This window comes from Nicrophorus vespilloides, unplaced genomic scaffold, assembly GCF_001412225.1.
Source record: "Nicrophorus vespilloides isolate i.1.1-1 unplaced genomic scaffold, Nicve_v1.0, whole genome shotgun sequence".
Taxonomy (NCBI): Eukaryota; Metazoa; Arthropoda; class Insecta; order Coleoptera; family Silphidae; genus Nicrophorus; species Nicrophorus vespilloides.
Genome location: NW_017098599.1, coordinates 137,266 through 162,407, shown reverse-complemented (window position 1 = coordinate 162,407; position 25,142 = coordinate 137,266). Strand labels below are relative to the sequence as shown.

General features: G+C 34.1%; 4 protein-coding genes across 4 annotated transcripts; 2 read left to right on the top strand and 2 right to left on the bottom strand.

Moving 5' to 3' along the window:
• Positions 1-4,389: 4,389 nt before the first annotated feature.
• LOC108562845 (A disintegrin and metalloproteinase with thrombospondin motifs 18-like) lies at positions 4,390-17,324 on the top strand. Its single transcript, XM_017921315.1, has 17 exons — positions 4,390-4,564; positions 7,294-7,369; positions 12,900-13,162; positions 13,836-14,219; positions 14,276-14,537; positions 14,593-14,698; positions 14,756-14,890; positions 14,943-15,049; positions 15,103-15,245; positions 15,298-15,518; positions 15,568-15,749; positions 15,801-15,943; positions 16,029-16,274; positions 16,414-16,525; positions 16,600-16,757; positions 16,812-16,974; positions 17,033-17,324. Exons 1-17 carry the CDS (start codon positions 4,496-4,498, stop codon positions 17,170-17,172), a joined length of 2,910 nt encoding a protein of 969 aa, XP_017776804.1. The 5' UTR covers positions 4,390-4,495; the 3' UTR covers positions 17,173-17,324.
• A 158-nt stretch (positions 17,325-17,482) lies between these two features.
• Positions 17,483-19,782, bottom strand: LOC108562835. Its single transcript, XM_017921304.1, has 10 exons — positions 19,564-19,782; positions 19,319-19,513; positions 19,083-19,266; positions 18,819-19,027; positions 18,632-18,754; positions 18,423-18,575; positions 18,191-18,368; positions 17,902-18,134; positions 17,682-17,847; positions 17,483-17,626 (listed from the first exon to the last, which is right to left on the bottom strand). The coding sequence occupies exons 1-10, from the start codon at positions 19,755-19,757 to the stop codon at positions 17,483-17,485; spliced, it is 1,779 nt and encodes a 592-aa protein (XP_017776793.1). The 5' UTR covers positions 19,758-19,782.
• A 116-nt stretch (positions 19,783-19,898) lies between these two features.
• LOC108562869 (tRNA selenocysteine 1-associated protein 1) lies at positions 19,899-21,332 on the top strand. Its single transcript, XM_017921360.1, has 5 exons — positions 19,899-20,017; positions 20,076-20,430; positions 20,484-20,761; positions 20,825-20,933; positions 21,002-21,332. The coding sequence occupies exons 1-5, from the start codon at positions 19,979-19,981 to the stop codon at positions 21,127-21,129; spliced, it is 909 nt and encodes a 302-aa protein (XP_017776849.1). The 5' UTR covers positions 19,899-19,978; the 3' UTR covers positions 21,130-21,332.
• LOC108562870 (transcription factor TFIIIB component B''-like) lies at positions 21,327-24,790 on the bottom strand. The gene is made up of 4 exons (XM_017921361.1): positions 23,926-24,790; positions 23,061-23,284; positions 22,774-22,997; positions 21,327-22,716 (listed from the first exon to the last, which is right to left on the bottom strand). Exons 1-4 carry the CDS (start codon positions 24,551-24,553, stop codon positions 21,459-21,461), a joined length of 2,334 nt encoding a protein of 777 aa, XP_017776850.1. The 5' UTR covers positions 24,554-24,790; the 3' UTR covers positions 21,327-21,458.
• Positions 24,791-25,142: the final 352 nt, after the last annotated feature.

Genomic DNA, 25,142 nt, shown 5'->3' with positions numbered 1-25,142 from the left:
AAAATCTCGACAATAACGAAAATGTTTACTATAACATTTTTAAATTGTTATTAATAATAAATAATAACAATTAATAATCTAATTGTATTTGAGATTATTTTATAATGTTAAGGTTTATTATGAATAAGTGAACAAAATCAAATAAATTAATAATAATTTATTGTTATAAATAATAAATGTGTAGCTCAAGGTGACTACGCTCCGAAATAATGTTATTGTAAAAATTTTCGATATCGTCGGGATTTTGATACAGTCGGGATTTTGATATAGTCGGGATTATGTTTGTTTGGATTATGGTTGTCGAGATTTTGATACAGTTTGGATTATGGTTGTCGAGATTTTGATATAGTCGGGATTATGTTTGTCGGGATTATGGTTGTCGAGATTCTGATACAGTTGGGATTATGGTTGTCGAGATTTTGATATAGTCGGGATGTCGAAAGCAAGCGAAATTGATTACCCGCTCTATACGAGGTAATGCAGTAAACGTGTATTGCTTGTATTTTTAAATGTATTTAATTTCTATAACCCGGATTATGCGAGGTATTGTTGTAAATGTGTTTTTATGTTCGCACCAACGTACTCTTCACAAATGGAAAAAGGTAACGTATGGTTATACATAGTTCAATTTAATTTCAATCAGACTGTAACATTATTATTTTTAGTTTCTAAATATAGTAAACATTTTCGATATAGTCGGGATTTTGATACAGTCGGGATTATGGTTGTCGGGATTTTAATATAGTCGGGATTTCGAACGTCGGGAATTCAATAGACGGTCTTTCGGTTGTCGGGCTTGCGATATAGACCTGAATATATTAATAAAGTGCTAACAATGGCCCGTGGGCCAGATGTGGTCCGCCTATAGGTTCTAACTGGCCCGCTGCAGATTTTAAAACAATAGTATAGAAATGTTCACTTTCAATATTTGAGCGGTTTATTTTGAAAGTGGCTTAAGTCCATTTATGGTAAGAAAACACATATTATTAACTTGCTATTAGTTTTCATATGTGACACATTAGTATGCTATACGTATAAATTTAATTTTATTGAATCGCAAACTCTTAAATATCTCAATTTTGGCTCATTCAAAAGAAAAACATTGAATATGAAAAAAAAATCCAATTTTTTGGCCTACTTATATAAAAGATTTCCCATGACTGAACTACACTATGATTAAAGTTGATAAACACTTTAAAAGTGAAGCTCTCGAATACTGAAATTAGTTTGTTCTTAAATTATTAATTTTAGATTCAATATCAATTGGTGGTAATCATAGTTATTGGAAAATAATCAAATAATGACGAATCGATTGTTGTTTGTTTGAGATATGGGAGTAGATTACCAGAAATAAAGTTATTATGTTAAGCAAAAAAAAAAATTGATTCTTTTTCGTAACTACATTAAGACATTTCTATACTAATTAATTTGATATATTAATTTTTTTATGAAATAATTCATAAAACAAATATTTCTACTTGCTGCATACTTTTTGCAAAACTTCTGGAATCCAAGTATGACATGTCACTATCACTTGTTTTCTTTTAACCTTGCCGTAATTGCTTCATAAACTTTCCAAGAAAATTTGTAGAATAACAATTTTTTTAATGATTTTAGTTCACTTGAAACTTCTAAACGTTAATTTATCAATATTGATTTTTTTTTTAATACAGTCAAATTACATTGCAATTATAAATTTTAACATTAATATTTATTGTAAGTCTATATTAAAACTTCATTTCGTATCTATACTAAATCTTGATTTTATATCAGTAATTTCCCTTTTTTCTTCCAATCGCGATCGTTTTTCATGGTAAACTAAAGCAATAATGGAAAGTTGTTATTGTTGTTCTTCCTTCAATGAAAAATCAATCGAAACGTATATTTCCATGTCCGTTTTTTTTATTTCTCTCTTCGTGCTTCCATCAATCCGCCATAGATTGCTTTTCCATCGTTCACAAAGAGAAACTTAATAGGCGTGAGTAGGAGTCTTCGAAAGGAAATTGGCACGTTCATTAATTTCTTACAATATATATATAAATCGATACTTTGCTTTTTCGATCATCCATGTATTGTGACGAACTTTTTTCATTTCTATAAATAAACACTGCGATTATCGACTATGAAAGTAACATTACTATTTTAGAAATTGACCTCGCATATTTCGGCCTCAATCAGTCCGGATTCACGATAATTTGGTTCATAATTAATCCGTTTATTACCTTTATAAAATCAAGTTTTTTTTGTGCTGTTTATTTAATTACTCGATTAGTCCAGTTTCAATTAGTCCGTTTGTTTCAGTCATTTAATCCACAAATTGATAGGTAAATAGTTCATTTGAATATCAATATAAGTGTTTCAAAGTCTATATTTTAAAATATATCAACTTAAACTTTTCAGATTTGCTCTTAAACTAATTTATAATTAGATAAAATAAGATGAGTTTACTGAAGTTTGGAATAAATCTTGTTTCATTTGACCTACAATTATTGACATTGACGTTATCAAATTGACAGTTAAATTAAACTGAATTATATGGAAGATCTACATAATTAACTACAACTTAAATTAAATCACTTTTTGTATGAAACTAAATCTAAATTATAACTTTCTATATGTTTATTTATTTTTTTTAAAAATATTGCTCCAATGTCATTTCTATTTAACCTTAAATTATTGACTATCAATTTGTCAAAATATGACTAAGAAATGTCAAAAACTGACAACAAATTAAATATTTTTAGACAATAAATCTATCTTTCTTGAATTTGTTATATGTTGATTGATTTATGGAACAAAACTTATTGTTTTTTTAAATAAAAATTTAAGAAACTGGGATTCAGCGTCGAATCATAATGTTAGTCATGAAAAAAAGCGGAATGACTAACAGAACTTTTATTCGTTATTGATTTGCAATATACGAGTTAATCTGTAAATTATGAATAAATATTGATCATAAATTAATATTTTATGTGATACGAGAAATTAAGGAAAGCAATTAAATAAAAACTGTTATCTTCCTTGTTGATATCCGTTCCAAATGTGTTTTTTTTTGCCATAACAGTAATACATTTTAAATAGTAGAACGATGTAAATGAAAAAAGTCTAATCTAAATCATAAATAATCGTAATGGTAATACAGTTAGCACTCAATTAACGTACATAATGCGAACACAAATGTACGTTAATCGGACTTATAAATTTATGGTTTTAGATATAATACCTCGATTAGTGCGGATTTACTATAGTCCGGTTTAATAATTTCAAAACAAGTTAAATTTTAAGTGAGATAAATAAAAATTAGTACTCAAATCTCTTAGAATCCTAGATTAGTCCGGTTTCAAACAGTCTGGAATATTAGCGAAATCGATTACCCGCTCTATACGAGAATATGCAGTAAACGTGTATTGCTTGTATTTTTAAATGTATTTAATTCCTAGAATCCGGACTGTGCGAGGTATTATTGTAAAATGTGTTTTTATGTACGCATGAACGTACCCTTCACAAATGGAAAAAGGTAACGTATGGTTATACATAGTTCAATTTAATTTCAGTCAGACTGTAACATTATTATTTTTTGTTTCTAAATCGAGTTTTAGATGAAATATAAATAATAACTTATAGAGATATCAAATACAGGATGTGCTGAGTTCGACCAGAGTAGCATAATTAATGATGTACGTAAGATCGAACATTCATTAAATGAACGTTGAATGTAATTTCTCATCCGAATCATGTCTTCTATTCTAAATAAAGATGACTATAAATTCAGTCAAACTTATTGGCATAACCAATTACGCGGACTATGCGAGGTATTGTTGTAAACGTGTGTTATGTTAGCACAAACGTACATTTTGCAAATGGATGAAGTGAGCTTGTGACTATTTTTAATTTCTAAATCTAGTTTTAGATAAAGTACATATAAAGTACTATATTCTCATATCTATCCAACTGATATTTGTACTTTAATTTGGTCAAATTAGTATAAATAATCATGTACGTAATATCGAACGTCTATTAAATGATCGTTGACAGTAATTTCTCATCCGAATCATGTCTTTGTCCACAAATGAAGATTACTTAAGTACGTTAACATCGAGCGGAGGTGTCTTCATGCGCTGTAATTTTTCGTCAAATTAGGTAATTTCAGTGTGGAACAGCTGGGAATATAGACAAGCGACAGAAACAACAACAACAAAAAAAAGTTACCAGAGTCCACGGTCCGATGGTCGCACGGTGGAAATGGTAATCGAATCCGCAGCCTCTGGAATGATTTCGCAGAACACCGCAGATAGCGTTCACCCGCCGAAGAAGTCGACCAGAGGAGCGGCGAGAGAGTAAAAAAAAGAGTGGTGCGAGCGCGAAACATGAATTAAGAAGAAAGAAAGAAAACTGAAAATTTTCAAACAAACTTAGAATTTCAAAGTGTTCCGACGATGCTCAAGGGTTGAAACCGTTCGGTAGATGGAGTCGTCGAGTGCAAAAATTACGAAACATGTGGGTCTTGCGTGGGTTTTACTTCACCGCTTGGATCAACCTCTGGACGGCCCTTTGTTTAACCGAGGTAAAATTTAACACAATAAAAAATTTCAAACTAAATTCCTTTCATCGTTTCAAACATTTCTCTATTCGATCGATCTATTCGAAATCCATTCATTAGGAATTAATGAACAGCAATTTTGTTCATTATCTTCTTTCTGGCTCAATACCTATTCAATATCTATTTAAAGCCACCTCGCTTTACGATCGATTTATCCTCCTGCATACACGTGTCCTTCCTTACACGAATTTAGTTTGTTTTTTTACTCTATATTTTTATATGTGTACTAAATCTCAGTGTCTTCTAAAGGCTGCAAGAGGCTAATGCATATACCGGCCTATAATAATTTATAATCTATATATATATATTTTTAAATAATAAAATTATGTTAAGATGGAAGATGGTTTGTTTTTTTTTTGGAATGCACTTGACTAACCGTGATATTATCATAATTATCTCAGCTACTGCCGTTTGTAACAACTTATGAACAGTTAATGCAGCCTTTGGAAATTCCGTTAAGAGAACTTGATATGACCTCCACCAACTACCGGAACTAGCGCTATTTGTAAACCACTTTTTTTATATCTATGTGTATATATATATATTAAATTCATTCAGAAAAGTAGTTTTCCAAATTGCAAACAATTTGAAAAACAACAATAAAAAAAGTATCATCAATTACGATTTTATTACTACTTCAAACAATGATTTACACAGCAAATAACACAGAATACTTAAATATTTATTAAATCAAGCATTGTGCACTTAATTACCAATTTATATCTAATTAAGTTTTATTAGATATAATATTTTCCTTTTCATTATTTGATTTTTATTTCAAATTCTCCAATTTACAACACGTCAATCTCTCACTTTCATTTGTGCATTCAAATCTGACCCTTTCCAACACATTATTCACAATTTAATTGCTAAACGTTAAATGTTCATATAAATATTTATTTGATATTGAAACGCTATTGTTCACGTGGATTTTATTAAAAAGAAAAAAAAATAATTAACAGCAATTAAATCATTATTCGTATTTTAATTAAGCATTTGTTTTAACCTTAATTACTATGCAAGTAATTAAAATAAGTACAATATTACACGTTGGAAGAAAGATTTCATTGATCAAAAATATGAATGAGTTCTAAATCTAAACTAGTGTAATAATTAGCTTCAAATTCTAAAATTCTAGTCTTCTTATAACTTATAAAAGAGAATGTCAATTTCAAGACTGAAAAAGCAGCGTTGTTCTAAGTAACTTATGTTTTATGTCTTAAAGATATAAATTTAAAGAAGAAAAAGCAAGCGTAAGAAAACTGCATCCTAGATTTAAATCGCTTGAAAGAACATGATTCTTTTGTTAACAAAAGAAAAATACAACTAAATGAAGAATTAGAGAAAGCAGTGAAAACTATGATTTTACCTGAAAATGATTGTACAAATTATTAGTTTTTAAGTTCATTTATGAAATTATTATTATTTCTTATTGAATGAAAAATATTGATGTTTTGTTTTATTGAGTTTTATATAACTTTAAATTGATATTTTCAAATTAGCAAATAATTATAAATAGTGTATGAATTGAATTAGTTAGTATTTTGTAATTCAATTTGCTGTTAATCAACTTGAACATCGTGTTACACAAGTTTTGATTAGGTTTGCATCAGAGAATAATTGACATTTGCACAATTACAGTAAATATGCCCTTTCACTGGCATTTTAAATGACAGCCGCACACTTGATTTTTAGCAATTTTATGAAGATTTATCTGCATTTTACGGCATTTTCGTATAAGGTCGTTATTATTTAACGTGTGGAGATTGTGATATTCTCGAATCATCGGATCAAGATTGGATGAATCCGCGGATGTTCCGAGACTTGTACTGAAAAGTTTTGCAATAGAAAATGAGGTGTCGATCTGTATGCAGATAGGTCAGACCTTCGGACGGCCGATGCTATTACAATTTCGGGTTTTGTACTCGCATCGTGTAATTATTATTTGTGTTCATAAAGCGTTTAACCGAGGCCGATGGAAACAAACAACACAACGTGCATATCCATCCGTTTGGGTTACAGGCAGCAGCAGCAACAGCAACAACAACAAAAAAGTGGTACCGAAAACATTTGTGAGCTCGCATCTAATGGAAATTCAACACTTATTGATTTCTAACCAGTTATGCCATTATCTTAGGCTCCTTAATATCTGGAGTATGTCATGCGGTACATCGAGAAATTATATGCGATTATACAGCAAGAGCTCAGTTAACGTACGTAATGCGTTATTGGTAATTCGCACGAACGTACTGGACGTTCATACGAACGTACAGTTTGCATCAAAATTTCGCGCTTCAATTAATTGGCTCGGCGTGATAAATATGCGGCGCATCGCATCAGACCGTGAACAAGTACTGTACAGAGACCATTCATTATTTTGACACAATAAACGTGTACCGATTTTCCTTTTTTTTTCACTTAGAATTTGAAACAAAAACGCAGAATCGACAATCGCAATCACACGCTGCTTGTTTTCGGGAATGCAGGAAAGCTATTCCAAGGAAACACTGGAATCTAAAATTTGCTAAAGCTATCGCTCGAATTCTTCAAAAAAATATTTTCACCATGACAACGGCTTCGGCATTTCATTTTTTTTTCCAAACATTTCCATCGAATGAATGGTCGCATTTCCAAGGAAAATTCCATTGATAATCACTTGGAAATGTCGCGTTTAACGTGTTTCTTGTTTACAGGTGGACGATAACAATATAAGGTCCTTGCTGACGCCGAACGAATGGTCGCACCTGATGGGATTCCCCTCCGATTCAGGTAAGTTGCGTAACGCAAAATCGAGCAAACGAAACGAAACAAAATAACAACAAAACAATAAAAAAAAAACAGTAACAACCGTAAAATTGTGTTTGTGGATGTCGGGCGAAATGAAAGTTAGAGTCCGTGACCTGAGAGGTACAACATCTGTAGCAAAAAAAAATGATTGGTAGGGGACATGTCACGTGAGAGATTCGTCCTCCCAAGTCGGAAGTGCGGATTTCGATGACGCTCGGTTTCCGGTTTGACTCGTCCGCTGAACTTGGGTACTATTACTAGCATAACTAGTTTCACCTCCGAATAAAATAGAACTGTTCACTTCTTTAATTCGGTTAATTGACTAGCCTACCACAACAATAGTCAGTTTGAAGCATGCATGAAGTTTCCTGAGAAAACAATATACACTATGTTGTATACTAAAGACCTAAAGATGCAAAAAAAGTTGTTAATACATAGCAACAACAAAGTGTCCTTGTTGTTGCTATGTATTAGTTCATATTAGTTACTAAGGACGCTGTGGGATTACTATGCACTCAAAACCAGTATTTAAGAATTCGACACATGTTGCTAATGACGTTTTCCGGTTGCTATGCACCTATCAACATCTTCTTAAAGATTACTTTTAACATTACATTATTAAAATTTCATTTCATTTTCGTAAAGATTTAAATTCGAATTTATTTATAAAAAAAATATGAAGAAAATTTGTATAGATGACTAAATTTAATTAAGTCAAGTCAACATTTGTTACATAAAGTGAGTAATCTAATATTAGTGCGAAAAAAAATCAAGAAAAACATGTGAAGGTCGCACAACTTGCAGCATGATATATGATAATCACTTTTTTTTAAATACCAATAGTTTGTTTGTAATTAGCAATTTTCACACATGTAGTTTGTCTTTGATTCGTATTTTGAATTCCTCTATTTTCATTTTTCTATTCAAATTGATGCAATAATTTGATTACAAGTGTCTTTGACAGAACAATAGTTATGTTTATAATAAAAGTACTTACAAATTAGTTGTATGTCAGTATAATAACTAAGCGTCTTGCGTAATAATGAAACGCTAATTTTCAGGCGTATTAACTCAATAGTTGCATATATAGAAAATGATGCGACGTAAACACGCAAAACGGAATATTTATGCTAATATTCATTCTACAATATACATATCTTCTTTTACTTTTAATATAGAAAAAAAAAACACAAAACATTCTATATTTTAAATGATTATTTTAGAAATTATGTTATTAATATTTTTTACTATTTACAGTTAAGTATTTTAATAATTAAAAAAAATAGTTGTTCACTTTTATTCAGATAAAATTTCGTTTAGAATTTCCTTTATACAACGTTACTGTTAAATTCTGTAATTTGTTCAAGAAATGTGCAATTGGCTAAAATCTCATTCTATAACAAGATATATGTTTTTTTTTGAAGCGGTCATTTGACAGCTCACGGTATGTATACATGAAGTGTCGGTAGGTTTAGTATTAAGAGATATTTGAAACTCTTTCAAAACTTGAAATTATATACAACAGTACGAGGTCATCAATTGGATGATTTAATGTGAATCATCTGGATCTCACGATTTTGGAATTACAGCAAATTACCAGTTACAAAAGGCCGACGACCTTCGTCTACGAATGGATCCTTGTGGTATCCGAGATATTTCCAAACTCGGACAGGATCTTTTACAATTCATACCAAGTTCGTGCGCATATTAATTAATTAAGCCACGACAATCGCATCCTCTTGTGTAAAGGAAATCCATCCACGACAACAACAAAAAAAAAACATTATTATTTCACACTTAAATACCTATATCGCCGGGAAGTTTGAAATAAAGTCGCTACTAAATAAAAACTATATCCAAAAAAAAAATATTTTCGTACGCTCGATCGAATTTCCAATGAAACGGAAATTTCGCCGGTTTATTGACTCATGGTTATAAACGGTTTATAAAGGTATTATACGAAGGAAATAATCAAATCTGTGATGTGTTTGTTTCTCGAATTGTAACGGTTTCTTCCTTCCTGCATGCATATTCATATTGGGATCGGCAGTAAAAGTGTACAAAGGTCGTTAGCCAAAAGAAGAAAGTAATGCAGTCGGAGGAGATGCATTGGAAAGGTCTGCTCGGATGACCTCAAGGAAAGGCGCAAATCGAATGCAGCGGAAATGGAAACCGTACAGTACGCTCATCAATTTTCACTTTTACGGCATCTCCACTATTTTCATCCTTATTTCCATTGAATTTATCACTGTACAACAACAACAATAAGATTATTTATAGAAATTTTGGTTAAACAGATCGTGGAAATAACTACCCGGATATTAAAATATATATATATAACTATGTCTCATTACTTGCGCAACGTCTGCAAGGACGATACGGTAATCATAGCTGCAATCATTATATGAATATTGTCATAAAATTGGATTTATAAAAATAAACTATAATTAAAATATGCATGGATGTGATGTAGGGGTTTCACGACAAATTGTACTTTCGTATGAATGTCGTGTACGTTAGAGCGAATGTACAATAAAATATTTATTTTTGCGTATTAACTGAGCTCTCACTTTACTTCTGAAAACATTCTTTTTAATTATGTAAATTGCGCTAGATTGTCCAACTCGATAAAATGTACGTTTGTATGTGCATTAATAATAGTAATTATGTGCATAAAAAATTGATTTGAAAAATCTTGTAGAATATAACTGAAATATGTACATGCATATTGGTTTGACGACAAGCGAATGTATACAAATTTATGTAAACTTCTTTTTCCTTAGTTACGTAAGTTGCGCTAGATTGAAAGGAAGAAACGTTTTCGGTGAAGAACTAACTAAGTTAATTGTTGTTTGATGGGAGAGGTTCTTAGTTCCGCGTGTAAATGACCCGACAACGTAATTTAATCACGAAACGTGAGCGAGTTGCGAGTCGAAATTGTAGAAACACCAATTACATACACCTCGTTAAAATTTTTGTGTATTACGTCTGTATATTCCGTTCATCTGTACAGAGCTTCAAAGTGAAACGTTTTCTCTCACCCATCTTTATATTCGCCCCGAAAACGATTAGTGGATTAACGTAATTAGGAAGCTCTCGTTTTATTTTTATTTTTTCGAAACTGCTCATTGTCTGTGTTTGCGCTTTGTGAATTTCTTCGTTCGGCTGTTACGCAATCCACACGGTGGTTTTGTCCATGCTAATTGAGTGGGCATTCGGTGCGAACTCTCTGTTCCTCCTCCGCTCGCTGATTTATCCATTCGGATCCGTTACTTTCTGGATGGGCATCAGCAAAATTGTAAAGGTATTGCAAATCCGAAGCCCGCTCATTACCATAACAACAATGTTCGTTTATTTGAATAATTAATTGGATTCAATCAGATTGTGGAAATTGGGTTATCAAACCCATCGGAAATAAATGCAGTGTATATAATCCGTTACCAGCAAACAGCAAACTGGTTGGCCAACCATCATCACATCAACAATTCCGCGCAAATTGCCTGCCTCCCGTCTCTCTTGGGCAACGGCTCCTCTTCAACAATGCCTTATTAAAATTATATAAAATGTTTGTTAGGAAGAGAAGAATAAAATAATCACTGCGAAAAAGGGAAATTCTAGTCCACTTGTGACATCTTCTTGCAGACATTCTGCCGCTATGCGGTACCATTTAAAAGATCGTTAGAAATTTTTTGTTCATTGCGCTACGAAATTAATTAATTCTCTAAATAATTCTACTTAATATTACTTACAAATCTAACACTTTGATTCAAATGAATGTTGTAATCTCAACTTTTGTTTTTATTGATATTTTTCAGTAGAATGTTTACAAAATTAATGACAATACGTGTTTTAAAATAGTTTAAAAAAGTAGTTATTATAAACAATAACCAAATTTATCTCAAATGTGATATTTCTATTGGATTTTAATGAAATTCTAAAGAGATTTTTATTCGATTTGTAAGGTTTTCTAAGGGATTTCTATGGAGATTTCTAATGTATTTTTATGAGAAATTATATGAGATTTGTAAGGGATTTCTATTAGGATTTCTAAATAATTATTTTTCTGTGTAGACAAAAACTTGTTGTTCCACCACTGATCTTAATACATTTTGTAACATCTTTGAAGTCGACTATATTAGATGCAAACCACAAATGCTAATTGTAGTGGAAATTAACAGAGAGTTTGAATATATTGACATTTCATTTAATTGCAGAGTTTTTAAAGGTCAGTTTACATTAGAATAAAAATTAAAACTTGTGAGATTTGAAAATCCAATTAATATTTATGATTTTCAATTAGTTGCAAAAAAAAAAATGTTTCCAAAACTGTATTAAATTTTCTTAAAGTCATAAAAAGAAACTAAAACTAAAAATTGTTTATGTCACATTCGAAATGTACTAATTTTCTCTTGTAATTAACTGTAGAATAATATTCCAAATGTGATAAACTTTCTAACTAAAGGAAATACACTTCACATCTAAACTGTATAGATAATAAAATTAATGTTAATTATTTGCTTATTATGTTACCTGGCTTTCTTAAATTATTCAACGATTAGAATGCAAATCTACTTGTGGTTTTGGTAAAATGAGAATTAGATTGGGGAGAATTACACAGCGTTTGTTTAGAAACAGAAGCAATTACAAACCGTCGATGAGAAAATAAACAATTTGAAATGGTTTCGGGCCGATTCGTTAGAAAACTAATGTCCGGAATTAAATGCAAACAGATTGGACTCTGTGGATGCGGCTCATTAGTCAGGAAGGCTTTGCGTATTTATATATTTATACGTGCATACTTTTGCGTTCATTTGTTTTGAATTAATGGCGATCATTAAATTGCGCCGTTCCATTAATAACGAGCTCGCTATTCCTGATACAATGATATGATAAAGCCGTAATGCGGCTTAAACGAAGGGATCTGCGTGGACGGATTGTAACTCGGTCAATAGCCCGTTGCATGCGCCATGGAATTAAATAATAATATCATATCATCACTGAATTATTTATCGCCATACAGTATGCACTCAGTTTACGTACATAATTCGTACACAATTTGCAGTACGCTAAGCGAATATACGTTAATTACAATGCATTAACGATTCTTTCCTACACAATTGTCTTAATTGATGTTCATACAAACGTACGTAGTTTACGCGCACGTATTTGAATGCATTTCAGTTTCAGTCTCTCAATATCTCCGAATAACGATTTATGCATATTGTTTACGTAAACTTGTTTACAAAACAAATGTTATTATTGAAATACGTTAACGTACTCTAGGCCAATATACGTTAATCTAAATTATAATGGATTTACAATTATTTTGTACTAACGTACATACATTATGAATTTGATTGCATATCAGTTACAGCTTCTCAATATCTCAAATAACGATTTATGCATGTTGTTTACGTAAACTTCTTTGCAAAACAAATGTTATTATGGATATACAGCGAGTGAGAGAGCGAAAGGAAATAAAGTGTAAAAGAAGTAAATTGAATTGTTGCAGAATTCATTTACGGGATAGCATATCCAATTTTAAATCCAATCCCGGAGGCAGGATCTGCCACTCGCAGCTTGGAGCTGAGTTCGAATTCGATCGATGGTAAATTGAATTTAAACCTGTACCCGAGTCCGGGACTCGTGTCCGACGATTTCCTGATGCTGGAGACCTTCGCCAACGGCTCTCACATCCTCAACCATAAGCACCAAGACGATGTCGGCTGCTATTACAGATCCGAAAAGACCGCGCTCAATCTATGTGGAGGTGTTGTAAGTATACCAGACTGATCATATTTCTGAGTAGGCTTTGAAAAAAAAAACAAATGTTATCCAATTTATAATTGTCAAATTAATTATATAACACAATTATGCTAAGTTCACAAAAATTAATCGTATTAACTTACATTATTAACAGCATATTAAAAATTCACGAATTTTAAACAACATCACTAAACTATGATTATTACAAGAAACAGGAACTCACTTAGTCCGTACATCATCAATGACAACATAAATAAACAAGGTTCAATTTTTGTTACCTTGGCAATGAAATTATTTGTTTTATTTGTTTAGTTTCAAAACTAAATCATTTTGTGCGAGTTTTTATTATACAAATTATTATAATACATGTGATAATTATGAATGCATTACTTTTTTCTTTGTTGAAGGGTAAGTGAAAAGTAGCGCGTAATGTACATATAAATGTAGGTGAAAATTGTTATTTTTGAGCATAGATCGGCGAGGTGCAACCTACTTTTCGATTGTGCAGAATCTCGCGCAGTAATTGCAGGTCTGTGTGTGCGTTTGGAAAAGTTATCAAAAAAAAAACTTAATGTCAATGGAAATTGAATTTCACATGTGAACGCTAATTATAATTAATTCGAATTGAATGTGAACTTCAACTATGTTTTATTGTTGATTTATTAATTATGTTTTGTTTTAGAGAGGATTGTTGAACTACGATGATGAGAATGTTTACATCATAAATCCGCTTCCAACGCGTTTCCATAACGACACCTGTAGACCACACGTAATAATTAAGAAACCAATAGGTTTAATGAAACAGGACAGAAGCGAATGCTCTCATTTGGAAGCGAATCAGCCGCATCGTAAGAGAAAGAGGAAAAATGTGGTAATGAAGAGGAGAGAGAAAAGATCAACGAGAGATGCGTACAGGAATAGGAGGAATTTATTTTCCACAGAAAGTCCCGTCTTTGTGGAGACTGCAGTTTTTGTTGATCGCGATCTCTTCGAGCATATGAAGAGTAATTACCCAATCGATACAGAAAGAGAGCTCATCCGCTTCGTCCTGGCTATGATCAACGCTGTAAACATCCGAAGTTAAATGATCAACAGCCAATTCAATCTTCATGTTTTTTTTAGGTGCAGTTGCTGTACCACGATCCCAGTTTGGGAAGACCTGTGAATTTCCTGCTGAAGCGTTTGGAGATTCTGAAGGAGGAGGCATCTGATCTAAGCCGCTCACCGGATATTGACAGATATCTTTCGAACTTTTGCAACTGGCAGAGGACGAAGAATCCAGTTGGAGATCGTGAGCCTCAGCACTGGGATCATGCTTTGATACTCACAGGGCTCGACCTTTATGTGAGAGGAAAGCACGGAAAGATCTCGAGCCAAGTAGTTGGTAACCATTCAGTACTCTCGATGTTTCCTTAAAATTATCGTGTATTAAATTTCAGGATTAGCACCAGTTGCAGGGATGTGCACTACAACTAGTAGTTGTACAGTGAACGAAGGTCGACACTTTGAGAGCGTCTACGTGGTAGCCCACGAGATAGGTCATAAGTAAACATATGAAAAATGTCTTGAATAATACCACGTTTTAATTATTATTTTTTTAAGTTTGGGTATGAGACACGATGGTCCTTTGGCGGATAACGATTGCGATCCTAGTAGCTACATTATGTCGCCAACGCTTGGAAGTGGGAAAATCACCTGGTCCTCTTGCAGCAGACGATACCTACAGAAGTTTTTAGAGTACGTTTCATTACACTTTTTTTAATTTAAATTTAAATATCAATCGTTTTAGCACGCCGCAATCGAGATGTTTATTGGATCATGGGAGCTCTGCTGGGCAACTTGATCACAGGGCTGAGGGTGCTCTACCTGGAGAACGCTTCGACGCTGATCAGCAATGTAGCTTTTACTTATTTGTTACTAATTTATTGATTGCAATAAGCTTCTTTTAGGTATGCTGAAGTATGGTAGAGGAAGTCTGCATTCGTCGCAACAACCGTTGGACGATGTTTGCAGGGATTTGCACTGCGAACGCGAGAGGTACACATGGACCTCGCATCCTGCTCTCGAAGGAACGCTCTGCGGTCATAATTTAGTAAATAGTTAAACTAGTTTTTATGGATTTTTAATAATTGTATATATTTTAGTGGTGTCGCGGAGGCAGATGCGTAGTCAAGGGATTAAGTATGACTGCATCTTACAACTCGGTGCAGGCATCTTCAGCGCGTCTGGAGCGCGTGGACGGTGGTTGGAGCAAGTGGAGGTCGTTCAGTGACTGCGCCTCGGGATGCCTCTTTGGGGAAGAGGGAAGGTTGCGATCGGGAAGCACCGGGATAATGGTTGCAACGAGGATGTGCAACAATCCTAGGTAAGTCATTTTTATTAAACGATAACAGTGAATTCAGCGCAAGTTGAAGCCCTCAGGGTACGGGCGAAGGTTGCGATGGCGTGGATAGGAAGTACCTGGCCTGCAATGCTCAGCAATGCCACAACGTTCCTAGACTGACGATCAAGGAGTTTGCAGATCAGATCTGCACGCGCGCCAAGGAAGTCGACAAAGATCTCAACGGGTTCGGCCTGCAAAGGATTAGCTCTGATCGTAAGTTCGTAATATGTTCATTATGCTTAACATTAAGTTAACATTCTTCAGCGGAGGAGGCTTGCTTAGTTTGGTGCCAAAAGCGGAATGGAGGTACCAAAAGTCGTGGATGGACCTTTCCAGATGGCACCGTGTGCCAAACGAGAAGATCAAAATACGGAAAACCCAGTCACTGCATTAATGGCAGATGCGAGGTAATATACTCATTCTGAGTTATATATTCACTTCCTTCATTATCAAATACTTGAGAGTAATCTATTCGATATATCTATTTTACAGGATTTTGTATGTGATCCTTATGAAGAAGCGCAGTTCGCACAGATGCCTGACTTTTGTCCCATCGACAGAGAAGACAATGAGATTATGTTCCGAACTGGTCTTCGAAGGAGAGAAGGAGCTTCCCACTGGGTGAGCGCCAGTGGGTGCCACTTCAATTGCGTCACACCTGGCTCAGGTATAAGGCTTGTCGTAAATAAGTTAAAGTCGAGCCGCTCCAGCATACAGCTGTGTCAACCAGATCAATACGTGAGTATTTATTAAACAACAACCATCGATTTTTTACTATGAAACATGCAAAGGAGGCAGCAATATTCCCATGACATTGATTACAACTCTCGGCAATTAATTATACGTATGTCACGTTTACATGTATATTTTTTTAAAGGGCTGCGGCCGAGTGAAAACCGCCTTCCAACACGCATCGTCTGTCTGCTCGAAATACAAGGAGAGAGTTCGACGCCTCTCGGGATTGGGCATGCAAATCTCCCCGGCCTTAGGTAATACCTAAGACACCAGCACTTTTAAGTAAAACAATTATATTAAATATTAATACAAAACAATTCCAATTTAGAAGATCCAGACAGACCATGTCGTGTGGCCTGCCAAGATGAGAGCATCTCCCACAGATTTTACTTGGTGAACGGAGAGGAAGGATGGTTCCCTTTTGGAACGGACTGTAGTCGCGGAATGAGCGAAAAAAAAGCTTACTGCATCAATGGAAAATGCCTAGTATGAATCTGTTTTTAACTAACTAAATATGACTTAAAATTATCATTTTTATAGGAATTTGGAGTTGACGATACTCCTGTATCGCAAAGCGAGTTCACTTTGCCGCTTCTATCGAGGACCAAGAGATCATTGCACAGAAACAGTACGAGAGTTACGGCCACGTTGCACCAGGAGGATTTGGATGAAATAATCGATAAACTGAATCAGACCATCATGGGTAAGTGCTTCGTTTATATTGACATTTACAGAGTTGCAGTGGAGAATAATTCTTGCAGGTCAATTGGCTGCGAGTTCCGGGAAGAAGTTCGATATAGACTTGAACAATCCGATACACGTCAATATGGACATGGATCCTGAGGCTATGCCACATAAATATTACAGACGGCACGAATTCGATTATTACAATTATACGTGACGTACTTGTACAGAAACGTGTACTACTTAAACGTACACAAGTTTACTGCCAGTTAAGATTAGCCCTTTTATTTATCTATAAGCATTGCCGCAATTTTATACATACTATTTATGTAAATACTACTGATTTATGTAATAAATATAATAAACCCAACCCACACGCTTATTTCTGTCACATTTATTTCAAATTCGCTGACTATAGTAAAGAGGATTAAAATGCACCATTAATTTAATAGATATATACATAAATAAATATTTTACTAATTAAAAAAGAACAATTTTAAACATTTAACATTTAAAAAAGAACAATTTTAAACATTTAACCTGGATCTGGTAACCATCTTCAACTCATTCTCAATATGCTCTATGAAACCAAGCACTTTCTTAGGTGAAATCAGAAAGTACATCCAAAGCTGCCGCCTGATGTTAAACCACTTATCCTTAGATATTTTCTTCTGCAAAGAAAAAATATAAATAAATTTATAAAAGCAAACATAAAACAGAATTCACCTCAGTATCGTTCGTAAGAATTGTGGTTGTTTTGATGATCGACAATTGCTGCTCCAACACATTAGACACCTTCTTGAAAGTAGTGTACAGATTATACGGTATGGAGATGATTTCTGAAGTGGGTCCATTCATCAAAAACCGCTTCATCACTTCTATATTCTCCACACTTTAACGAACGTAATTATTAATTTGAAATGGTGTTACGAGAGTTGAAACTTACATCGGTTCACAGTCGGCTTTAAACGTATCGACATCATTTAGATAAACTCGCTTTTCGAGGTTTCTACACTCGCCTCGGAACTGCTGCACCACATTAACAACGTCCTGCAAATCATATTCTTTCTTACTATTACCCTGGAGCAACTCCATCACATCCTGCAGGATCTTATACTGCTTTACAATTGGTTTACTCTTGTACTCGTTGTAATCTTCAATAACTTTGTTCATCATTTCCTAAAAATAATATTACTTTTACTCAAAATAAAAATAATATTTATAAAATTTCTAACCGTTCTCAATTCATAATTTTTCAAATCGTACGTTATGTATTGGTACACTTCTTTAAAGAAACCGTCCGTAATTTCCATATTCTTATTTTCCCTCTCGTAAAACAGATAAGTAAGAAATTGAAAAGAAAGTATGCCGCTGATCTTTGCGTTTAAATCTGTGAAATACGCATTTTTCGTCCTAAAAATAAATAATTTAAAAACGCTTTGAAATTATTTAAAAAAAAAAACATACTGCATCTCTTTCAAATCCATCTCGGCTTTGGCCAACTTCGGTAAATTAATATACTTTTTGGAAGTTTGCCCTGCTAAAGCTTCCAGATCAATGGTGATGGTTTTAACTTGCTCCCTCTTGGAAATTATCATCCCTTCCATTTGATACAAATCCCTAAAACCATATTTAATTATAACAAGAACAGATTTAAACATGAATAGGAAACATACATGCCCTGCAGAATGCAAGTGGAAGCCTCAAATAGATCCAAGTTATTCAGATAGTTTAGTGTAGATTCCAAAGTATATTCCTGACTTTTTGCTTGCACATATTTGAAAATGCTATTTGCAATTCTGTTGAAAGTAAAGACAAAAATATTAATATGTTTTCAATCTGTAAATTTTTCATTACTTTTACCGATTCTGCATCTCCTCAAGAATAGTTGAGGATTCAGTGTTATTGAACAAACTCTGTTGAAGTTTATTTTTAGTGCTGGACATGATTAGATCATTGCTTGGTGCTGACTTGTGCTTACCTATCACTCGGTTAATAACAGAAGTAACATCACTGCAATAGAAATTGTACTCTTCATTTGGTATGCTAGATATAAAAGAAGGATTTGATTCCTAAAAACAATGCTTCAAAAACAAAATTCTTATAAACTTGCAAATAATCAATTACCATATCATAATTAATCAAATGCTCCCCATACTTTAGTATTTGTGCTTCCAATTGTTTATTTAGATCTTGCAACTTATTGCTTAAGACCATGCATTTATCTTTAGCAACATTTTTCTTGGCTTCAGCTTCAGTTTGTTCATTCCTCTTCTTAATCATGCTGTTCTTCAAAAGGTAACCAAGTTTCCTGTATAAATACAATTATTAATTATAAAACTTTTCAAATAACCTTAACTTACTGTTCATTAGCAACAGATTGATCTGCTTCATCTAAATCTAAATCAGCTATGGCAATTTCATCCATCAAACATTCGTTATTGAATAAGTTATTTTCAACATTGAATATATCTGTATGGTTGATTTCCAAATCTTCCAGGGCTGCATCATATTTTTCATTCGAAAGAAGCAAATCATTATCAAGCAAAAGCTCATAGCTACAATGAAATAATTAATTTACTAAGATTATTATGTTATGGTAACTTACGCATCGCTTTCTTGACTAGTTAAGACATTATTGGTATTTATGCTGTTGCAAATCCAATTGAGAAAATCAACAGTTTCCTTGCAATTCGAATCGAACCAACCGTTAACAACTGTTCTATCAGTTTTACCCAAATTCACTCCAAGTTCGTTGAACAAACTAAATAACTTATCACCGTTATTTTCAATTAAAGCCATTTTATCTTTTTATTTTAATAAAATTATTGAAGCTGTAAGTATACGATAATAAACCGACATTTAATTTTAAAGTTAGTTCATTCAGTAGAACCAATATTAAAACTACGAAAAGTACCAAATTTAAAATATCAAGCTAACTTCATGAGTGTTAAATGTGTTATCAAAACATAACCTTAATAATAAGTATTTTTGTAGGTGAATAAAGTAATTAAATTGATAAGATGACGAATATGGTACATTGCCAGTTATGGATGGGGAGCGTAAGTAATTTTATACTTTTTTTTTATATAGAAATGCATTCAATGTAATATGTTTTAGCTGGAGTCTTATATGACCGAGACGTTTATAATAAATTCGTTTCGGAAAATGGGTGAAAACCCTTTGAACGTGAAAGTAATGAGGAATAAGTTCACAGGAGAACCAGCTGGGTATTGTTTTGTGCATTTTGCTACTGACGAAGAAGCTATTGATGCCATGCATAAATTGAATGGCAAAGCTATACCATCCACTTCACCTCCTGTCCGATTCAGATTGAACAATGCGAGTAATACAGGTCGTTCTATGTTAGATAGGGAATTCTCTGTTTGGGTTGGAGATTTGAGCCCAGATGTGGATGATTACAATTTATATAGGGTTTTCTCTACCAAGTACAACACCATTAAGACTGCCAAAGGTATATCATTGAAGTAAAACAAAATATGCAGTTTGTTAAATTATTTGTTACAGTTATTATTGATAACAGTGGCTTCAGCAGAGGATATGGTTTTGTACGATTCGGCAGCGAGGAAGAGCAGAAGGATAGTTTGACTGCAATGAACGGGTATATAGGACTTGGGACTAAGGCTCTAAAGATTTGCAATGCAGTTCCTAAGCCGAAAGGTTCTACAACCGCTACGGATTCTCCTACGTCTGCTACCACCACGTTCCAAGCAGCAGGTTCAACGGATTACACGCAGCAGTATTACGACGCCACAGCTTATTGGCAGAATTACGCTAATTGGCAGGTCAGATATTATTAGTTGATTGTTTTTTAGTTTATTTTAATTTAATGATTTTCGTTTTTGCAGAGTTATTATGAGCAGGGAGATGCAAATCAATTGAACGCTGATGGAACACCAATGGTTAATATGCAAGCTCACGTTGAGAAGAAGATCGACCAAGATTTGGAACTCGTCGGTTCGTATTGGATTCTCACGAAATTGATGTTCTCACGTAGAAAAGTTAAATGGTTATTGTGTTTTCAGATCACGCACAGCCTTTGGACGTGGACAAAATGAACAAGGAGATGATCGAGCAGGACGTGAACTTGTGGGGTGCTTTGGAAAGCTCTCGGTGGCTTCCTTTCGAAATGTTGGAGACTTCAGCCTCGTGAAGTACATTGAAATAAATACAGAGACAGTTTTTTTTTTAAACAACGTTTGTATATTATTATTGAAATATTACGAATTACAATTTACATTACCATTTTTAACAAGTACAAATCGGTATAAAAAGAACATGGTTATAATAATTTTTATTGTGGGGTGTGTGTATATAACAATCCGATATATATATAATATATTTGTATATAATTATTCTAGCAAAGGCAAAGGCAGTTTTTATTTATTCAATGAATTTTCCGGATAGATAATTTAATTCATATCACTTCTATGTGGAGATTTCCAATATCGAAATCAATAAATATATGTTTGCTTGTTGTGCTCATGCGGAGGTTTGCAGCATCGTATGACTATTATTTACATCGAAACCGAACAGATCGGAATTATCGTCAAGCAGAATTATTTCCGCATTGTCAATGTCTATATCTGCGGAATTCGGTGGATCGACGCTAGGCTTCTCGTTGTTATTGTTGCCGGTTTCGTTCATATCCAAATTTTCCTTGTTGTTTTCGCACTCTGTACTATTTTGTACTAAACGATCTATAATATCTTGCTGCAGACTCACAAGTATCTTCTCACCATTCTCACCTATACTATAAATCCTATCCACAGTTTCGCCGTCCTCATTCTCTTCAGTCACGTGAATTATCGACCCAGGTACCAAATCTTCGCTATTCTCGAATAAATCTGCATCTTCATTGCATTGCATACTGTCCGACCCTAAACTATTTTGACTATCATTAGTGTCCTCAGTAATAGTAGTTTGAAGATCCGGAGTGTCCGCGACTGCAGCCGGTTGTTCGACGACGGTGCTGCTATCCTTGCTAGCCTCATCATCGTTATCACTATCGAATAAACTATTGATACCACCATCGAGGTACTTCTTCGCACTCATCTTCGGCCTCTTATATACAGGTTCGTCTTCATCACTACGAGCATCTTTAAGAACTTCCTTCTTCTTTTTCCTCTTGCTACATCTAGTCTCGGCTTTCTGTTGCTTGAATTCTTCAATTTCCTTCAGACGCTTCTGGTTCTGCTTCTTCTCAAACTCCTCCATTTCCACCTCTCTTAACATATCAGTCAAATCGAACGTAATTGGATTGTACACAGCTTTATCAATTAGATCCTTGTTGCGCCGCTCCTCCGCCTTGAATTTGACCTTCAAATCCTGACGTGTTCGGCCGGGGAACAGCTGCACCATCATGGAGAAGTCAGTTCCAATTGTGTTTATTGCTTTGTAGAATCTGAGCGTCTCCACGTTGCTCCAACCTTTGTACTTTTTAGCGCGTCTGTACGTCGCGTACGGAGAGTCAAGATTATCGCCGTCGATGACCCTAGAGTTCTTCAGGACTTCTCGATTTTTCGCCACGTCGGAACTCTCGATCAGCAAACTCTTCTCGTCGATGATAATCTCTCCGTTTGCCCCAATCATAATCTGGGGTGCAGGCACTTCGTTTTCTTGATCGTTATTCGTTTCCGTCGTATCATTGGATTCTCCTTTCTCACTGCTCTCCTCAAGGTTACCATCCACTTCCTCGCTTTCCATCACGCTCTCACTGATTGAAACCTTCTCTTTCCGGCTTAAAAATATCATCCATCAGTCACGTAAAGTCTACAAAACGCATCACAAAACTCACCTCATCGGATTGGTAGTGGGATTGTAAAATAGCAAATCCATCATTGTCAATCTCTGCCTGTCTGGCTGTCCGTTTCCGCATTTCTTTATGAACTCCCTACGGGCTTCAGCAAGATTTCTCGCCCGTTGCGACCTTCTAGTCTTCTTCTGAACGTTACCCGTGCTTTCTTTACTTTTGTGAACCGGAACCTCATTGGTCTGATATTCGGAGACCACAGAAGACACCTAATAAAAAAAAAATATAAAAAGTTAATTCCTTCATAAAATAATAAATCTCGAGAATATTACCGAATCATTTCTGATGCGACTGCTGTAACTCTTCCTGGATTCATCTTCAGATTCACTGGCGCTGCCAATACTGAAGCTACTCCTATGTTGTCCTAATCTAGGCACAGCTTTGATGCGAGATCTATTTATAAGTTTACTAGGACTGGACGCAGGTGGAGGTCTTTCACTATCTGAGCACGGCTTAGAACCCTCGATGAACTCGGGCCTCGGCAATTTCGTAATATCTGCAACAGCGATCCAATTAATAATTGATGCATTATTTATTTCATTAAAAGTTTCCGCTACGATAATCCCATGCAATTACAATTTAAATGCAATTGGGCTTTAATTCACATAATCATCATCATATATTTATTATCTGCGAATTAACATTCAGAGAATAAAAAAAAACCTATAATAATAAAAGTGGATAATCTTGCAAGCAAGTGAAATAGTCTAATCTATCAATTCAATGTCGTAAATATCGATTTACGTGTAAATAAAAGTCATGTTCATAGTAATAATTTAAGCTGTGTCAATAACATTTTATGGTTCAATTTCTCATGTGCAAGGAATTATTGCTGATCTAGTAGTAATTCTAGATAATACTCTAATTGGTTGTAAATTGCAAAGTTCAAATAACAAATTTGTTTGCTACTTTAGCAAATATATTGATACAGTTATAGCATTGATTATGAGATACATTGCACCACATTACATTTAGATGCAGCCGACTCCCAGCATCACTGCAGCAAAATCAATAGTTGCATTTAAATCAAAAATGTCATCATAATCTAATCATTGGCAACTATCATATATAACAATTTATCTATTTTCTTAATAAAATAATATAAGAAATATAATCAAATAAGATAATAATAAATACCTTGGACTGGGTGAATCACTGAATTATTATTGGCAGTTTCAACAGGAGCTTCTTTGCATGTTGGCAAAATTGTTTCATTAAGGTTTATTTCTTCTTCCCTTACAATTGGTGGTGATGGTGGTTTCTCTATGTTAGTAGACTCCTTTCTCTTTGCTCGTCCATTAATTGCAGCAACAGAGATTGTTGGCTTAATGAACTTACGTCGCAAGGGTTTCTTAGTTTCTTGGCTTGCATTTTGAGTATTAACTTTACCATCAGGTACAGCTGGTTTAACTTCAGATGATGTTTCGATGGAACTGTCAGTTGATGATGTATTTACTTGAGTTTTTGTTGTAGTGTCTGTATCACACTGGATTGTCTCTTTAGCAGTTGTTGTCTCTTGGGCTTGTTCAGTTGCAGCAATGGTGACGGGAGGATCAATAATGGGCTGTGTTGGTGGTGTGAGTTCTGCGACATGCTGCTCCAATTGATCCTTGCCAGCTGCCTGTTCTGAGATGTCAGGTTGATTGGTCGGAGGTGCAGTCTCCTCTAAAGGAGGACTTGGTGATTCACTTGTGCTCAGCTCATTGTTCTTCCTCCTCTGAGGGATGTTTGCTATCCCTTTGATCCTAACCCTTCTTGCAGCCATGTTGTAGCTTTGGATGTTGAGGTGAAACTAATTTACAATTATAATGTTCGTATCGATATTGCACACACAGACATTATTCCACTGCCAGGCACATTATTCCATATGGAGAATCTGGAGCAGAGTGATCTAAAGATACACATGGCAAGATCCAATGCTTTAGGGAAAATTTAATACGTTTGACTTTTAAAGCAACGTTGTCAGCACGCAGTCGGAAATGGGCGGAGCACAAGAAAAACTGGAGAGGCTCCTACCCAACTTTCTAATGGGATTCCAGAAACTATTCATTCATTAACAACTTTACTTATTACGAATAATTATAAATTATCTCACTATCGTACAATGCTAGTACGTTGAATTTCTGCTTAAAAACAACAAGAATGTATAAAATAAAACATTACAATGTAGGCAACTTATTCATCATTGATAAAGAGCGATTAAGAAGTTGCCTATTTCTTTTCATTAACACATATAGCACATTCATTATATGTAGTTAATCAAATACTGTTAATATTTATTAGAAATCTAACATATTTACATGATTTATGAATAATAATAATCTTTATTCCACCAGTCAAATAAAATAAACATT

What these genes read in the sequence shown, in the direction of transcription:
- LOC108562835 (XM_017921304.1), bottom strand. Translation starts at nt 19,757, where the DNA reads ATGGCTTTAATTGAAAATAACGGTGATAAGTTATTTAGTTTGTTCAAC. An exon ending in CAATCTGTTGCTAATGAACA is followed by an intron (nt 19,267 to 19,318) that starts GTAAGTTAAGGT and finishes GTATTTATACAG; the next exon opens with GAAACTTGGTTACCTTTTGA. An exon ending in ATTTGATTAATTATGATATG is followed by an intron (nt 19,028 to 19,082) that starts GTAATTGATTAT and finishes CATTGTTTTTAG; the next exon opens with GAATCAAATCCTTCTTTTAT.
- LOC108562845 (XM_017921315.1), top strand. Translation starts at nt 4,496, where the DNA reads ATGTGGGTCTTGCGTGGGTTTTACTTCACCGCTTGGATCAACCTCTGG. An exon ending in TACCTACAGAAGTTTTTAGA is followed by an intron (nt 14,891 to 14,942) that starts GTACGTTTCATT and finishes CAATCGTTTTAG; the next exon opens with CACGCCGCAATCGAGATGTT. An exon ending in AGGATGTGCAACAATCCTAG is followed by an intron (nt 15,519 to 15,567) that starts GTAAGTCATTTT and finishes CGCAAGTTGAAG; the next exon opens with CCCTCAGGGTACGGGCGAAG.
- LOC108562869 (XM_017921360.1), top strand. Translation starts at nt 19,979, where the DNA reads ATGACGAATATGGTACATTGCCAGTTATGGATGGGGAGC. An exon ending in CACCATTAAGACTGCCAAAG is followed by an intron (nt 20,431 to 20,483) that starts GTATATCATTGA and finishes TATTTGTTACAG; the next exon opens with TTATTATTGATAACAGTGGC. An exon ending in CCAAGATTTGGAACTCGTCG is followed by an intron (nt 20,934 to 21,001) that starts GTTCGTATTGGA and finishes TTGTGTTTTCAG; the next exon opens with ATCACGCACAGCCTTTGGAC.
- LOC108562870 (XM_017921361.1), bottom strand. Translation starts at nt 24,553, where the DNA reads ATGGCTGCAAGAAGGGTTAGGATCAAAGGGATAGCAAACATCCCTCAG. An exon ending in AGTGATTCACCCAGTCCAAG is followed by an intron (nt 23,285 to 23,925) that starts GTATTTATTATT and finishes TCGCTGTTGCAG; the next exon opens with ATATTACGAAATTGCCGAGG. An exon ending in CCCACTACCAATCCGATGAG is followed by an intron (nt 22,717 to 22,773) that starts GTGAGTTTTGTG and finishes GATATTTTTAAG; the next exon opens with CCGGAAAGAGAAGGTTTCAA.